A 16,934-nucleotide genomic window follows, 5' to 3' on the forward strand; every position below is an offset into this window, starting at 1 on the left:
GCTGTACTACCTCCTCCTTAAGATGTAGATCCAGCAAGGTGTGTTCTGTGTTTGTTCTTGCTGCTGTGCAGTTTTCATTGGAAAAGCAGCTAGAGGCATGAGATCCAGCAAGGAAAACTCTGCCAAGGACTTGCCAAGGTCTCTAAGATTCTAGGAATGCTTAACTCAGCACCTGCAAGCAAGGTGGTCTTGAAAGATCACCTGCCTTGTTCTATCTTGCACTGTAACAACAGGCAAAAGTATCTTGCCCTTCTTTTGCAAACTTTCAGGACCCTCAGCTTGCTCCTCATTGGGCTCTGAGTGGCCAGTTTAGTCAAGCCTGTTCTCCCAGGAAAGAACACTCCTGAGCACTATGTGCCTGGTGCCAAGTACACAGAGACAAAGAAGGCATGGTATTAGGGTCCCTGACCCTGAAAAGCATATGAGATCAAAATAAGTAATGATGACAAATTCACAGCAAGTGTTAGCCCCAGATTCTAAGTACAGGAGCAAGGAGAAACAAATCCTCTTTGTTGGTACTGGGGTTTGAACTCAGAGCTTAATACTTGATAAGTAGGTGCTCTACCACTGAGCAATGCCTCTAGCCCTAACACAAATGCTTTTTGGAAAAGTCAAGGAAGATTCTTCTGAAAAGTAGAGATTTGGACTGATCTAAACAAATGAATTAAAGTTTCCTGGAGGCAGTTAAGGATAATCCATCCAGAGGAGATTGCATGGCCAAAGGTATTGAAGTGAGATAAACCAAGCAGCAGCTTTGAAAACAGAGAACAGTCCAGCATAACTACAAAGTGCAGAAAACGGGATGTTAATGTTGAGGCAAAGGCCAGATTCCACAGGCATTTCTATGGCTTTTGGTAACTGCAAACATACAATTTTTTTTTTCCGGTCATGGGGCTTGAACTCTGGGCCTGAGCGCTGTCCCTCAGCTCTTCAGCTCAAAGCTAGCACTCTACCATTTGAGCTACAGCGCCACTTCCTGTTTTTTTCCACTTCCGGTTTTTCTAGTGGTTTATTGGAGAAAGAGTTTCAAAGACTTTCCTGCCTGGGCTGGATTTGAACCACAATCCTCAGATCTCAGCCTCCTGAGTCGCTAGGATTACAGGCGTGAGCCCCTGAAGCCCAGCTAAACATACAATTTTTTAAAAAAAATTTTTATTGTGAAAATACTGTACAGAGGGGTTACAATTACATGGGCAAGATAATGAGTACATTTCTTATCAAGCATTGTAGCCTCCTCCTTCGTTTCCCCTTCCCATCCCTTCCCATCCTTCTCCCCTCCCCCCATCCCCCCACCCAATCCTCCCCGCCCCCCCCCCACCAAAGTTGTAAAGTTCGTTTTCGACATAACGACTTGTGCTTCTCATTGACATACAATTTTTAAAGTTAGGTTTGAGACATAATTTACATATGGTCAAATTTACTCTTTGTAGACATATAAACAGAACAAGGATTCATTTTAGTGTGACAGTGCTAAAATGGGGAAAGTACAATATCTCTTAACTCCCCTGCTGGAACTGGGAGTTTAAGACTCCAGAACATACAGCATTTCTATCTCAAAAAAGTCAAAAGCCCACCTTCTTCTCCAGCCTGGTGACTACTGATCTGTTTTCCTATTGATTTGTTCTGAAATACTGAAATACTTTGGAGATTTACCCATGGTGTTACCCATATAAGCAGTTTTCTTCTTGTTGCTAAGTAGTATTCTACCATATGGAGAAACTACAGTTGCTCTACCCATTCATCGTTTGATGGACATTTGGGTTACTTCCCGTTTTGAGTACATATGAAAAAAAAAAACGGCTGTAAACATTTGTGTAACATTTTTGTGTTGTGTGGGCATGTATCTTCATTTCTCTTATATAAATACTTAGGATAGGACTGCTAGGCCATATGGTAACTAATGTTTAAAATTCATAGAAACAACTAAATTGTTTTTTCAAAATAGCCCTGTTGTTTATTTAACACATCCACTTGCACTGTATAAAAATATCCATTGATCAGCACTTTTGTCAGAACTTGTTATTGTCATATACTCAAATCGGATCCACCCTGATAGGTGTACAGTGGTATATAATTGTGTGATTTTGCATTTTCATAATGAATGGTGGTCACTTCACATGCTTACCACCCATATCTTTCTTTTGGTGACATTCCTGTTAAAACCTCTTGTACATTTTTTGTTATTGACATTTTATTGTTGTTTATTATTATTATCCTCATATATAAGATATATATTCACATTTATGTATGATATATATGATACTAACCTTTTATCAAATACAGTCTGTAAATATTTTATCCATGTCTATCTAAAGTTTGTCTTTTTATTTTATAATTAAATAAAAGCAAATATTTTCATTTTGATGGTAAACAGTTTCTTAAATTTTTGTGTCAAGCATTGGGCAGTGTATCTTAGGAAAACTTTGCCTAGCTCACAAAGATTTTCTTTCCTTTTAAAATTCTTAGTTTTTACAATTTACATATAGTACAATTGTCCATTGTCTGTATTTAGCAGGAAAATGTTTCTAATTAGAAAGTAAAACATATCAAAAAGTACACCAAATAAGGCACATGGCTCAATCACTTTTATCAGTCGAACATGTAACTTGCATGCAGATCGAGAAACTATATATTATCAGAACCCTCTTCTGCAGAAAACTTTGCTGTTTTGGGGTGACAAGATGTATATCTTATAGACATGAATGAAAGGTTGATCAGGAGGCAAATTATTGTTCATTATTCTGTCCTGTTGGTTTGAGGCAGCTGATCCTACTATGTTGCTCCCCTAAGGCAGGGTCATAACACTTAATGACCAAATTCAGTATGGATGTTGTAATCCATCGAGTAAAACTTAGGTCAAGAGAAACAATTCTATATGAAAGATAGAACTTAAAACATAAAAGCTCACATACAAGCTCAAAAAAATAATAGAAGATACCAACCTGAGTTTGGATTTTGAGATGGCTTGACTGGAAGAAAAGAAAAAAAAAGTTAAGATTTTGATTTGGGAGGCTTGAGCAAAGTTTTGTCCATCACTTCTTCAGTAATGTTGTTAGAGCCATGCACAGAAGCCTGGACTTGGTACCTCAGCGGCCACAGCAGGCCAGTAGGGTTCAGCGAAGAGCAGATACCAAGGTGCTGCCATTACCAGGCCATAGGGCTGAGCACACTTGAGGGCCCAGGCAAGAGAAGATTCTCAGCTACATTCTCAGAGCACCCTGGCAACAGCACCAATGCTAGGGCTTCTTCTCTTGCCATTCCACTCAACAACAGTATCACTGCTACTGTTAGAAAAGGAGCACTGGACCAGGAGTCCTGGCTCTGTCACTAGCTAGTGAATTATAGCAAAATAGCATGCCTTTGAGCCTCAGTGTTCTCATTGTAAAACAGGGCAAGGACAAACTCATTCTCGGCTTACTTTATGATGTTGTATGTAGGAAGGACAGAGCAGAACAGAGACAAAAATCACTTCAAAGGAAGTGGCACTGTGGCTCAAGTGGTAGAGTGCTTGCCTTGAGCTGAAGAGCTCAGGGACAGCGCCCAAACTGAGTTCAAGCTCCATGACCAACCAAAAGAAAATCACTTCATAAACTGTTCTACTCTACCATCACGTATCATTTTTATGAAACTCTACCAAAAATAAGATTAAGCTCTCTTAAAAAATGACACCTGTAATTTATAGAGATAAGACATAAGGATGCTGGCAGAAAGCAAACCAAACAGCACGGGGCTTCCCAAAGCAAGTGGTTCTCAGCACACGCCTGCCACTCCTCCCCCCAGATCCCCACTGCTGCAGCCCAAATCATCCAGTGCTGTTAATGGGATGGCATCCTTCATGGTTAGGATAGCGTGGTGCAGGGTTCCAAAATAAGGGTGCCATGAGCAGAAGACGGTAGCATCTCTGCATCCAGCCACAAGGTATGGGGTTGGGGAGGCCCAATGGGTGAAGGAAAGCAACTGTGCCATTCAAGCTCCTCCTCTGAAGCACAAATACCACACCAGACTGGAAGGAGAATTCGGTTTTACCCCCACCGCCGACACCCTGAGGGCCCAGTCTTGGCCGCGCCTCTTCTTTTCCACCAGCACCTAATGAACACAGCGGGGGCCCTGGGTTAACTGGCCCCCTGGGTAACTCATTTCCCACTAAGAGGCTTGTGAAACTCTGGGGTTCTGGAATCTGGTACAGAAGGAAGGGCTCCAGCTTTCCATCTGCCCATAGTCCTAGAGTTTCACTGCGATCTGGAGTGACTTCGCACCCTTAGCTTCTCTAGGACAATATGAGTGCTGGGGTGGCAGGGGAAGTGGGGAGAGGAAGGGAGTGGTCTCCACACTTACCAGAGACTTCCACAGCAGCCCTGTGCCTCGCCTTCACCACTTACATTCTCGGTGTTCACAGATTCAGTCTCACTGGTAGGCATGCTAGCTGTAGGGAGAAACAAAGGCTTTAGAGAGCATGCTGAACAGGGGGTGGGCCAGACCCTCAGGAACTGGAGAAGAGGGCAAAAAGCATCCTCAGAGGCATGCCTCACCCCCAGGAAGTGTTGAGGAGTCCAGCTTCCCCACTGCAGGCAAGCTTTTGCTTCTAGAAGCTGCTGAGAGAGCTAAGTCCACCTCCTGGTGGACCAGAGTCTTCCCAAGAAAGGAAGCTTGAGAGCCAAACAGAATCCTGCAGTGAGGCCTGGAGCAGGCCTATTCGCCCTGTCTCCAGGTTACACAGAGAAGCCACCCAAACATCTCAGGTACGGGTACACTTCTGCTGGTACCATAGGGGTGCCAGAGAATAGATAACTATACTAAATACCTCACAAACAGATTAGGTTCAACACACTGAAGGAGAAGAGCTAGTAAGGACAGTGAAGGGAATGCATGAAGATACTATGTACACCATCTTTTTTAAAAAGCCAGGAACTCTGCTCATTTTTAGCTAAGTCATTAACATCTAAAGTTCTGCTGAACTTCAAGCCACTAGTTCTTTCCAAAGAAGACAGTGCTAGAGTACCAAGAAAGTTGTCTTAGGGCTAAGGAGAGGGGAAGGAAAAGAAATTCTGCCAACCAATGAGCTGGGTAGCGTTGGCTATGCTTTCAATGTCACTGAGGTCTCTGGACCTCAATGGGGCTCCCTTTTCCATGGCAAGATTCTGAGCAAATGTGGGGGAAAAGTACAGATGTACCCACCAGTATCTAGAGGTCCGGAGACTCCTCCTAGGACCACCATTTGACTCATGGGTCTCTTCTCTCACCCACCTGGAGGAGAGGTAAGAGACAGACAACTCCCCAAAGGTTCATTCATTGTCAGAACACCCACTTCACTGTTGTGTATAAGAGATGACTGAGCCTGCTGTGGGGTGAGAGGCAGTCACACAAGATCAGAAACATGGAAGAATCACCCAAACACATGGTCTTCCTGGTACAATTGTGAGTTGTAGTGACAGTTCTTCCTGGTACAATTGTGAGTTGTAGTGACAGTTCTTCCGAGACCTTACAGTAGCAGCAGGAAAGCATCCCTCTGAGGGCAAGTGACCCCTCTTAGTGAAGATACCTCCAGTCTGCAAAATTGGTAGTGGTGCTTACATGCTATGACAAACACTGAGGCCCAGCCCAGACTGGCAAGGGAGACAACCTGGGTTAACTTCTCTCTGAAGCCATATGGCTGCCAATCTGGCTCAGGTGACAGCCAAACTAAAGTTAACGATGACGATGACAATGGTGGAACCCAGAAGTCTGAGAAGCAAGTTTTTCTAGGGTATAGGAGATCCCTCTCCTCTTGTGAGCACACAAAGAACTGAGCTTGCCTCCGTGGGAGCATTAACAGCCTTGTCTAGGTGCAGGTTTTAGAAGCCAAGGCCATATGAGTAGGATACCTATCACACTGCTGGTACCCAGAACAGTCTTTTCTTTAAGTTTAAAGAAGCTAACTTCAAGCCAGGAGCTGGTGGCTCACTCAGGAGACTGAGATCTGAGGATTGTGGTTCAAAGCTAGCCTGGGCAGGAAATTCCATGAGATCTTTATCTCCAATAAACCACCAGAAAACTGGAAGTGGTGCTATAGCTCAAGTGGTAGAGTGCTCACCTCCATCTGAAGAGCTGAGAGACAATGCCCAGGCCCAGAGTTCAAGCCCCATAGCTGACAGAAAGAAAGAAAGAAAGAAAGAAAGAAAGAAAGAAAGAAAGAAAGAAAGAAAGAAAGAAAGAAAGAAAGAGAGAGAGAGAGAGAGAGAGGAAGGGAGGGAGGGAGGGAGAGAAAGAAAAAAGGAAGAAAAGAAAGAAGGAAAGAAAGAAAACAGGAAGAAAGGAAGAAAAGAAGAAAAGAAGAAAGGAAGAAAGGAAGAAAGGAAGAAAGGAAGAAAGGAAGGAAGGAAGAAAGAAAGAAAGAAAGAAAGAAAGAAAGAAAGAAAGAAAGAAAGAAAGAAAGAAAGAAAGATCGAAAGAAATCTTTACCATTACTCCTGAGGAGGGGGTAGTGGACAGGGAAGGGACAGAGAAAGACAAAAAAATATCCACCATCCAATCATAGGAAACATTTTAACAAAGAACTCCATTAAGATACACATTCACCCTTTCTTACCACTTCTTCCCCTATCTTTCCCCCACCTCCAGAGCATATATAACTCAGTTTTCTGGGTTTTTCAATGCTCTGACTTCAGCAAGAAGACTAGATTGTGAAAGTCAACAAAACTGATTGTTGTAAGACCTTCTCATAATGTTCCCCTTCCCCACAGAGACTGGACAAAGAAAAGCACAGCAGAAGACCCTCTGTAAATCCCCACAGGAGTGGTGTCTTTGTGCAGTCTTTGATGGTTACTTCAGTGACTAAGGTAGCCAGAGGTTGAGGCAGCACAAGCTTTGGTTCTGCCCACTCTCCTGAAGACATCTGCCTCTTTCCAGGCTAGTTTCCTACAAACAAAATGGTGATGTCAATTCCATCATCATTTCTAACTCTGTTAAATATCTCAAATACCTAATATTAATCACACAGAAACAGAATTCTTATTTTTTATTTAAGAGTGAACTTTGGAATAGACTAAATCTTTGTGGCTTTTACTGTCTGGGGTTGTAGCTCATGGTGATACCAGTACTGTGGTTGTATTTTATTCCTAAAGCTTCGTTTTTCAAACACTCCGGTGGAAGGGAGAGGGACACACCATTTGGTACTTCTGGATTGTGTCAATTATTAGTGAATAAAACAAAGGGGAGAAAGATAAGAAAGGAAAGCCAATTCGACTGACAGTGACTGAGTGAGGCTGACAGTTGTCTGTCCCTGACTCTGGCTGCTCCAAGGATGAGGAAGACATTCTTGCTCTCTCAGCTGACTCCATTCACAGGTGTTGTGGAAAATGCTGAGTGCAGGTTCCTAGGTTGGCCAGACCTGAGTTTGACCTCATATTTCTTACTCAACTTCATCAAGTCAATACTTCCTCATCCATAAGTGAGGAGCTCCTACCTACCTCATGAGCTGTAAGTAGCATTGAATAGGGCGAAGTACAGAGTGCCAGGTCTCCAGCACTGGGTATCAGTGTGGACTCTTAACAATCAGCTCAGAGAAACTCACCTGGAGCTCTCTGCAAGCAAAGTGACCCAATCAAGGGTCACTTTGCCCTGACTGCTACAATCACTGCCCAGAAGTATATAGTGTGAACAGGAGTCCACACATCTGAATCAGCTTTGGCCATCCCTCTTCATTTGTATCTTTTTTTTTTCTTAAACTGAGTCACAGTCTAACTCAGCCTGTTGTAGGGCAGTGACTTTGCCATCAATTACTTGACACCTACAGAGTCACTGGCACATAATAAATAAATCGTTTCCAGAATGATGTTGCCAGGCTAGGGAGAGGACAAGGACAGTGACTTGCTAGAATTGGGCCACCTCATTTAGTTCTGGAGACAGACACTCATCTGGGTGGAAGCCCTAGATTGTTGTCGGCTCCAAGAGGGATCCTGGCAGCCTTATGATCTGTTGCTACCCCACATTCCTCAACACAGGAGAAAAAGCAGTTACTTTTCCAACAGGCCCAGTGAGTAGAACCAAAGACCTTGCTTGAAAATTAAGACATTTTGCCCTTCAACTGTGCTATACACTCTTTTTTTTATTGTTAATCAATTGATATGAGTCTTGCTTCATTTAACCGCAGTAGAATTTCATATGCATTTAAAAAAATCAGGACACACAAATCATAAACTGGTAGTACTTGAAGAGGTCTAGAAAGCACATTAACAAACTCAGATTTTACAGATAAGAGCCGGCCAGCTTTTCTAGGGATATGCACAGTTCACATGTAAGAAAGTTCTACTGATTCCCAATGGGTATTCATTTCACATGGTGTGGCATCTCCACAGTTTTGGTATACACATAAATATATTGATATATGTGTTGCTAATAGATACCTAAAGCTCCACAAATCAGAGGTTCCAAAGCCAAACAAACCTCTTAACTATCCACATATGTTTGCCATACTGATCTGTGATAACACCTAGATAAGTAGACCACATCCAGGAGCTCAGATCGCAAACTGGAGACAGTACAAATATGAAAGTGCACTGGTGACAACTAGAACTAAAAAAAAAATCAAACGAGAAATAAGTTACAAAAATTCACCTAAATAAACTCGCAGGTAATTTTCTAGAACAAAAGCCCTTCTCCTAACTGCCATGGTACCATGGTACCATGGCTGCTCCATGCAGCGTTACTAGTCTATCCCTTCTAGGAGGGACTTGGTATTAACCATTGACAAGTGTTTTGCAGAAAGACCCCTCATATCTCCCCTATAACCTTCAGATGCAGTCCCTCCTGCAGAAATACACCACAGCCACCTGTATGGGGAGAAGTTCTAAGTCCTTTCCCCAACACATTCTAGAGGACTTCTGGACTTTGTTATGTCAGTTTCTTTCCTTCTATACAATGTAAAACTATTTTCAGTGCATCTGAGAGAAATCAAACATTAGGACAAGCCGGCCATCTGTCATGGGATGCTGACTTGCATTGCAGTTTGTCCATTAACAATTTGGAGTAGCTTGGCACCTGTGCACTGCAATCTATTCTAGGCCCTAGGATCTCAGGGGAGAATTCCAGGCAAGACCCTAGGGCTTGTAATGTAGGTATGCTGAGAACTCTTGGTGCTGCTATGGGTAAGGAGATCCTGAGCTAAGGACGAGTTCCTAAAGCCTTTGGGGTATGGGCAGCTTGAGCTGGGCCTTACTTAGAGCTCTCTCTATGGCTGTTGGTCACATGTTTCTCTTTATAATCTTGCACAATGAATGCACAATGTAAACCAGGACAACCAGCACTTTCATCAAGGAAAAGTGATTTCTTCACCCACTTTCATGCTCAGGACAATCTGCCTGAATTCAGAGGTGTGCATATGTGTGTGCACACATGCACACATGCATACACATACACACATTACATGAAGCTGTATATCTTCAAGCAAGTAGACTCAATGTTTACCATTAATAGGCATACCATTTCCTTCAGTGATGGAGGCTGATGAAGGCTAATGAGGTCAAAGACTAGAAGAGATGTCAGGAAAGCTTGCTGCATGTTATTAGGCCACATGGAGACAATGTTTATTCTACGTGTGCTTAGTTACTTGCTCTGTAAAAGCTGATGAGAAATAGCATCATCTCTAAGATCCATTCACCTTTCACCTACTATAATGGCAAGTAAAAGAAATACCCATGAATTGTGTGGTTTTACTACCAGCAACTGAAGGAACTCCTTTGTATTCTCCCAGCTCCACAAGTAGACAAGGGGCTAAGAAACATATGGCAGCCACTGTCCATCACCCTCAGGAAGGTAGTCAGGAGTCTGCAGTCTGCCCTGCAGGACTGATTCCATGTCCTCTCCAGGCTAAATATCCCAGGGAATAGAATATGGCTGAAGCCAGCCCTAGGAGACCTTGGTCCTCTAGTCACAGAAGCTTGCAGGTAAGGCTTGCCATATGCCAAGCCGAGCCTGCTGCCTTCTTAAACCACAGCATCACTACAGATGACGGGTCTCTGAGCCTCACGGTCTCATCTTTTCTCCTCAGGACAAATCTTTCATGAAATTCAGGTTTTTTTTTGTTTTGTTTTTATTTTTGTTTTTTTTTTTTTTTTTTTTTGCATTTCTTCCATGGCCCAACAGCTTCAAAAGAAGGGAAAGGGTTGAAGTTGAGCAACTGAGAAGAACTGAGACTACCTTCCTGGGTAGGAGCCAGATCTGATGCCAAAATCTTGTGTTTTCATCTTATTTTCATGGCAAACACAAACAGAATCACTATGCGAAACCCAAAAGGCCTACATATTCCCCAAAGGCATTTGCACAATGCTAGAGCTGACACACTTAGCTAACACAGGGGGAAGGTTTTCATTGCTATAAGGCAGCCAGACTTCTCTTAGAGAATGTGGGTCAAGGCCAGACCAAGGTTTCCATGTCTAAAGCAAGCATTGTACCCGGAGTGACAACTCTTTGTTGTGATTAAGAGCAGCACAACATTCACAGAACGGCCTCTGCCCACGGATTCCAACAGAGTAAGGGTCCTTCCTTGGCACCAGTCCCTGGGAAATCCAGGCAATATGAAACCATTCTCCATGTAAAGTGAAGTTAATTTCTTGAAAATATTAGGCTGCTTCCTCCCCCTGTGCTCTCAAAAAACGAATGGAGATTGCACAAGAATCTTCATAAAGTCATAGAATTCATGCCCTCATTTGGGAGGGGGACCTAAAATGGAGCTTTCTCACTTCTGCAGATAGAAAACACTCACTTCACTTCATCAATTTCACTTTTGCTAACCAGAGCTATCTCAGACACTTTTCTCTTATTCTGTGACAGCATCTCCTGCTTGCTGAAGCATATCTCACTTGCAGAGGTTTTCAAAAATGACACTCAAGGCAGCCTTCTGTGTACAACCTTCTGCAAACACTAAAGCTCCATAAGTCAGCCTCATCACTGCCCTAAGTCATCATCTAATCAGGCTCCTCACCATCCTCCTGCAGGGCTATAGTATGAGAAGTGCCTTCCATCAGACCATTGGACAGTCTTGTCAGGACTTTCCTTCTTCAGCTCTTCTAGGTACCAACACAGCTCTCAGACTACCCCTTCAGAGCTCATAATTCTCACAGGTGGCACTAACCACTTCAGAAAAAAAACAGTGCATCATTACCTTGCTCATGTAATTGTAACCTCTCTGTATGGTATTTTCACAAAAAAACTTCTTAATTAAAAAAAAACATGCAATGAATCTCCTAGTAGTTAACTTTGTGTATCTCTAGTCTAAATCTTCTCAAATATTTTTCCTGTTCCTGACCAAAGCTCATCTTGATGGCATCTCTAGGTTACCATCATGTAACTAGACAAAGCTTTGTCCTTTTGTCCAACCACAGCAATAATCTGAACAGAGCTGAGCAGGATGCCTGTAACAGTTCTAACTGCTTGGTCCAAGGGTTCTGATGAGGATCTGGTACACAATGATTTAGGACCTAGCTTGAAATTAACTGTTTCTTACATGAGCCTATTCTCACTTCAAAGGCAAATGTCCAAAAATCTTTGCATCCCACAAATCTGTTTTTAACTTCATTCTGGTTTCAACACAGTCCTGAACAAAGGAGACAGAAACTAGAAGACCCAAAAGTCATTTGAAACATATGCACTGGATTAAAAAAAAAATCAATCAAATAATATTATTGGAATTTTTAAACAGTTTAAATTTAAAAGCATCATTTGAGGAAACATGTTTTAAAAGTCTGTTCCAGTCTAATAATATTCATGCAGAATCAAATGAATTTTCTGAGTTGGTTCAGCTGCTTTATAAGGTTCAAAGAGGAAACTGCACAGCCATCTTGGTAAGAGCACACACTTTTATATAAGAACAAAATGGAATGCCCAAATGTCAAAAAAACAAGCAATTAAAACATAGGCATCTTTCAAACACAGCACACGGCACATGCATTTCACACAATGCCTATGTGCAAGGAAAAGGAATCAAGAGATGTTGGGCAGAGAGCCTTGTGAAGAGAAAGTTCAGTCACAATAATTTACCGTGATCTTTAGCCCTGCGTTGACGAAAGCAGCAGAACTTCCTTTTCTTCTTATCCTCTTTTAGCAAGTCAGCCAATGTGACTCCTTCAGGTTGAACACAGGCAATTTCATTACCATCCAGCAGAGGGCAGCAAGAGCAATTCAAACAAAGGGCCAAGACAGGCCTGCAGGCCCCGGTGCAGACCTTCCCAATGCAAGCCCAAAGGCTGTCTTACACAGGACTCTGACCTCTGATACACACCTGCAAACTGTCCTCTTCCTGTGTAGTGATTTACAGTTCAGGATCAAAGGAATAAGGCCATTTGTTATAGATACTATACAAATACCTGTCTTAAAGAACCTGTTCTAGGCCAGGTGTGGTGGCTCATGCCTGTAATCCCAACTACTCTTGAGACTGATTCAGAAGGATTACAAATTCAAAGGCCAGCCTGGGCAATTTAGTGAAATCCTGCCTCAAAATAAAGTGCAATAGTGCTGTGGGGAGAGGCAGAGGTGGTGTTAGCTCAGTGGTAAAGGGCTTGTCGTATATAATGAGGCCCTGAGCTCAGCCCCCCCAAAGCACCTATCCTAAATCAACAACTAATCAACCAGTTCTAGACAAGACAACCTCCAATCGAATGTGTCCATTAGAGAAAGAACACTTCAGGAGGTTCGGGGCCGAGGCACAGGCCAGCGGAGTCTAACCACTGCTGTTATTTGGTATAGGATGGGTGGAAAGAAGAAAGTGGCTTCTGAATTCTGACGGCCCAGGTCTAATCCAAGCCCTAGATGAGAAGGATGAGCATGGACAGATTACCTAATTTTACTAAGCTTAGTGTTCTTATAAGATCTTAATGATATTTGGACTTGACTATATCTTGTTTTCTTTCCTCTTTTTAATGACTATTTTCAGACATTTATACAAAGTAGTTTCAGTTTAACATGTCCATTTTTTGTGCACAGTACATCTTTGACTAGCTGTTATTCCTTCCATTATTCTATTTCCCCATGTGTCCCATCTCAAGCTTCCTAGTTCTATCTTCACATGTATACATTATTACAACTATACTCACCACCATTCCTCTCTCCATTAATTCACTCCTCTCCTTTTAAATTCTACCCCCTAAGTCAAGACATGTTTCAGCTCCCCAATAACCATTTTGTAAACTGTCAGTTAATTGTTCAAAGGTGTTCCACTATGGAATCTTACGCCTATGTATAACATAGTTTAGTTCGTATAGTATATACATACTAAATATATGCATGTATTTTGTATGTGTTTTCGCATATTATTTATCTTTTAGGACATGAATATACTTTATAAGGGTGTTCTAACAAGAGGAAAATGGCAAATAAGGTAATACAAGAAGCCTGTTGGCTTTGGCAAGGCATGGCTAACTGTAATTATTATCATTACTAGTACAAATCTATGGTTATCAGGCCACAAGAAAAAATAATTCTAGGATTTATAACCTCTTGCAGCTCTGTGATCCCACAATTATGCCAAACTGGCTAATGTTTAGAGTAGAAGCCATATGCTCCAGGAAAGAGAACCACAGAGGCAGAATGGCACAAGAGAGTGCTGGAACTGGCACGAGCATGGGGACAGAGGCTCATACTGTTCATAGATGTAATGCAAAACAGGCATGCTCTGTCAGTGCTGCAAATCTCTCTCTCCTAACCCCATTATATATGACAAGGATGAGTGTGATGAAACAGGATCACGCACTCATGGGGGTTAAAGGTGATTAGTGGGCAGGTTGTGATTGAACTTGGGTTCTAATCTCAGCCTGGCCACCTTGACACCCATGTGGCCTTGGGAGGTTACAAACCTTCTTTGTGCTTAGTTTCCTTACCCATGAGGTTCCTTTCTCACAAACCTGTGTGAGGAATAAGAATATTCATATAGGGGCTGAGAAGGTGGCTCAGTGGTAGAGTGCTTGCATGAGGCCCTGCAGCAGAAAAAGCCGAAAGTGGCACTGTGGCTCAAGTGGTAGAGTGCTAGCCTTGAGCTAAAGGCTGAGGGACCCAGGCCCAGAGTTCAGGTCCCACGGCCAACAACAACAAAAAGAATATTCATATACCCGTGGTCCCTAAAAGACTACCTGGTACACAGAAATCATCTGACAAATACTATCATTCCATGTCCTTTCATCCAACTAGTAATTGAGTCTCATATGTGTGTAAATGCTATGCTTGATGCCAGCCACAGTAAAGAGCAAAAACCCACCCTGTACCTGCCCATAGAGTTCAAGGTTTTGTGGTTGAGGAAGATGAATCAGACCATTATCTGCCTAAGCACAAAATAATTACTTTGGCCACTGCTGTAAGCAGAGGTCAAGTGTTATACATAGTCTGCCACAGCAGGCTTTTTGTTTGTTTGCTTTTGGTGGTGATAGTAGGTCTTGAACTCAGAGCCTCAGGTTTGCTAGGCTTTACCACTTGAGCTATGCACAAACACAGCAGTTTTTATAATGGCAACTTGAACATAGTCCAAAATTTGCTTTGAATACATGAAAAGATGTCTCTGGCACAAGTTCAGGGGAAAAGACCAGTGACAAACAACTTATGGTGGGAACACACGTTGGCATACTGTGTAAGCCCCAAACCTTGGGTTCTTACGTGCAGACAGCTATGCCTTAAAGCATCCCCAAGAAGAAAGGATTTTACTGACTACTATATATGCACTGATTCTATATGAATTCTATACATTGACTATAGTATTTTTGTGATTAAAATACAGAACAAATAAAAGTAACCTTGACTTGGAATGCCACAAACCTGACTGGAGATATGCTCTTCCTCCTCTCCATGGTCCATAGAGGCTGGAGGTGGTGACAGACAGAATGTGCCTTTGAAAACAGCAGCTGCTTTAAATTACCCTGATGAAGAGGGCGTCCTAGGGCAGATGACTGTTCTCATACTAGGAAGTGGTGACCATATCCAGTTGGGCTGTGGACCCCAAGGCTAGCCCTCACCAGCCAACCTTCCTAGTGGCAGCATGGCCAGTAGCCTCTCTGGTGATGGCAAGTAACTATATATATATGTTTACCATAGGCCACTCAAACTTCTGATTTTGCTTTTGTTTTTGTTTTTTTTTCTTTATGGCTTTTAGTTGAATGGGAGATTTTTTTCCCTCTGAAGTAGTTTGTGATAAAAGTAGGGTTTGTTTGTTTGTTTTGTTTTGTCTTTTGGCCAGTCCTGGGGGCTTGATCTCAGGGCCTGCTGCTGTCCCTAAGCTTTTGTGCTGAAGGCTAGCACTCTACCACTTCAGCCATAGTTCTACTTCCAGCCTTTTTGGTGGTAAACTGGAGGTAAGAGTCTCATAGACTTTCCTGCCCAGGCTGGCTTTGAATTGCAATCCTCAGATCTCAGCCTCCTAAAGTAGCTAGGATTACAGGCATGAGTCACTAACACCCTGCTAAAACTAGTTTTATAAATCAAAAATTTTAAACAAAACCAACCAAGTGCTATTCCAAATAGCTGTGCCTGGATGGTTTTCAGCCTACCCTTGAGTCGAACAATGCAGGAAAAGGCAACCAGGTAGAAGAGGCAAAAGGCAACAGCTAGGCAACCTTGTGTACCTAGTCCTGGGACCACGGAGGTCAACAAAAGCAAGAAGGGGCCATGTCCACAGCCTCTAAGACCACTGAAGAAGCAGAAAACGGAAGCTATGCCCATGGATAGCTGAAGTTTCAGGTAGCCACTTCTTTCTATGAGTATCAAACATCACTACTTAAAGGGATTACTGGTTGTTAATAGCTCCCCAGCTTTTTGGGGGTTAGGGTTTTAGAATGAGCTCCCTTTAAAATGATTTCATTATTTTTAATGCTTTTTTTTAAAAAAAAAAAAGACTAATCACTGACAATGAGAAGAGTTTAAAATAGAATTTTAGGCTCCTCGATTTTAATAGCCCTAGAAAAACTCCATTGTTAACTCACAAGCAGCTGCATACGTCTAAAAAATCACTGTAAGACTTGGCAGAGTTCCTTAAAAAAAACTTGAAGCTCAGCAAAAAGTTAAATAAATTATCCTTGAAAAAAATTTCCCAAATGCTTAGGAGCTAACTTCCAAGGGAATTTTGGCCATCCAAATGATTGTGCAGCACTAGCTTTCTAACAGTAAATTTACAGAACTGATATTTGAAATAGTCCAAGAATGCACAAAGTAGTGCTCTAATCACCAGACAGCTCAGCTAGAGACTTGACTGACTTTCTCTCCCCTCCCCCTTCCTCTCAAGTGAATGCTTGGGCCAGTGGGATATTCAGTCACTGATAACATTCAAAACTCAGGAGTCCCCATGAGCTACATATGAGACCCTCCAGGGAGTTTAAAAAAAAGTCATCCTTGGCTTTCATCCCAGAATGGCCCAGAGTCTCAGAGGGTGAAGGGTGGCATCAACAAAGGCATCGGCTCCCGAGGTGACTGTAATGTACAGTCAGAATTGGGCACCACAGATACAGCAAGTGACATTTAGCAGATCAGAGGGAAAAGATAATGTGAGTGCATCTTCAAGTACTTGATTTGACATCTGTTCCCTGACAGCACGCACTAAAAACTAGAAATGGACTTTAAGAGCCAGAAAGCTATGCTACTGGACCTCAGGAACGATTGGGTTGAAAGGTTTTCCATTGATACTTAACAACTTCACTGTTTCTGAAGAAAAGCACACAGCAAAGATTCTCAGCCAGAGATTGATCAGCGGTCTAGACAAATTCTCAAATATACTCCACTTAGGCCAAGTTTTCTTGGAGTCTGAAGAAATAGCAACAGCAAGTACTACTGTAAACTATGGCTATAAGAAGACACAGCCCCACCTGCATTAAGAAGCTTCAGGAGCTTTAAAAAAAGGGCCACTCTTGGTTCATGCTCCAGGACAAATCAGAGGCTACTACCCTTGCCCCCTTTGCTCATCTGGACTGGGGACAGCCACCAGGAACCAC

The 16,934-nt window shown here is 42.5% G+C and overlaps 1 protein-coding gene across 13 annotated transcripts in view; it reads right to left on the bottom strand.

The window, feature by feature from the left end:
• The window catches only part of Cacna1d (calcium voltage-gated channel subunit alpha1 D), a 353,221-nt gene that overhangs the window by 105,771 nt on the left and 230,516 nt on the right, over positions 1 to 16,934 (bottom strand). For 8 of the 13 annotated variants that reach the window (XM_070018505.1, XM_070018508.1, XM_070018513.1 and 5 more), the window contains 3 exons: positions 4,336 to 4,423; positions 4,027 to 4,086; positions 2,943 to 2,969 (listed from right to left, as the gene is read on the bottom strand). In XM_070018505.1, the coding sequence (XP_069874606.1) occupies positions 2,943 to 2,969; positions 4,027 to 4,086; positions 4,336 to 4,423 (175 nt within the window). The remainder of the gene's footprint in view (positions 1 to 2,942; positions 2,970 to 4,026; positions 4,087 to 4,335; positions 4,424 to 16,934) is intronic. The other 5 variants (XM_070018511.1, XM_070018515.1, XM_070018518.1 and 2 more) reach the window with 1 other exon arrangement.

The sequence above is a fragment of the Dipodomys merriami genome, unplaced genomic scaffold, assembly GCF_024711535.1.
Source record: "Dipodomys merriami isolate MVZ:Mamm:240054 unplaced genomic scaffold, mDipMer1.0.p SCAF_13, whole genome shotgun sequence".
NCBI classification, from domain to species: Eukaryota; Metazoa; Chordata; class Mammalia; order Rodentia; family Heteromyidae; genus Dipodomys; species Dipodomys merriami.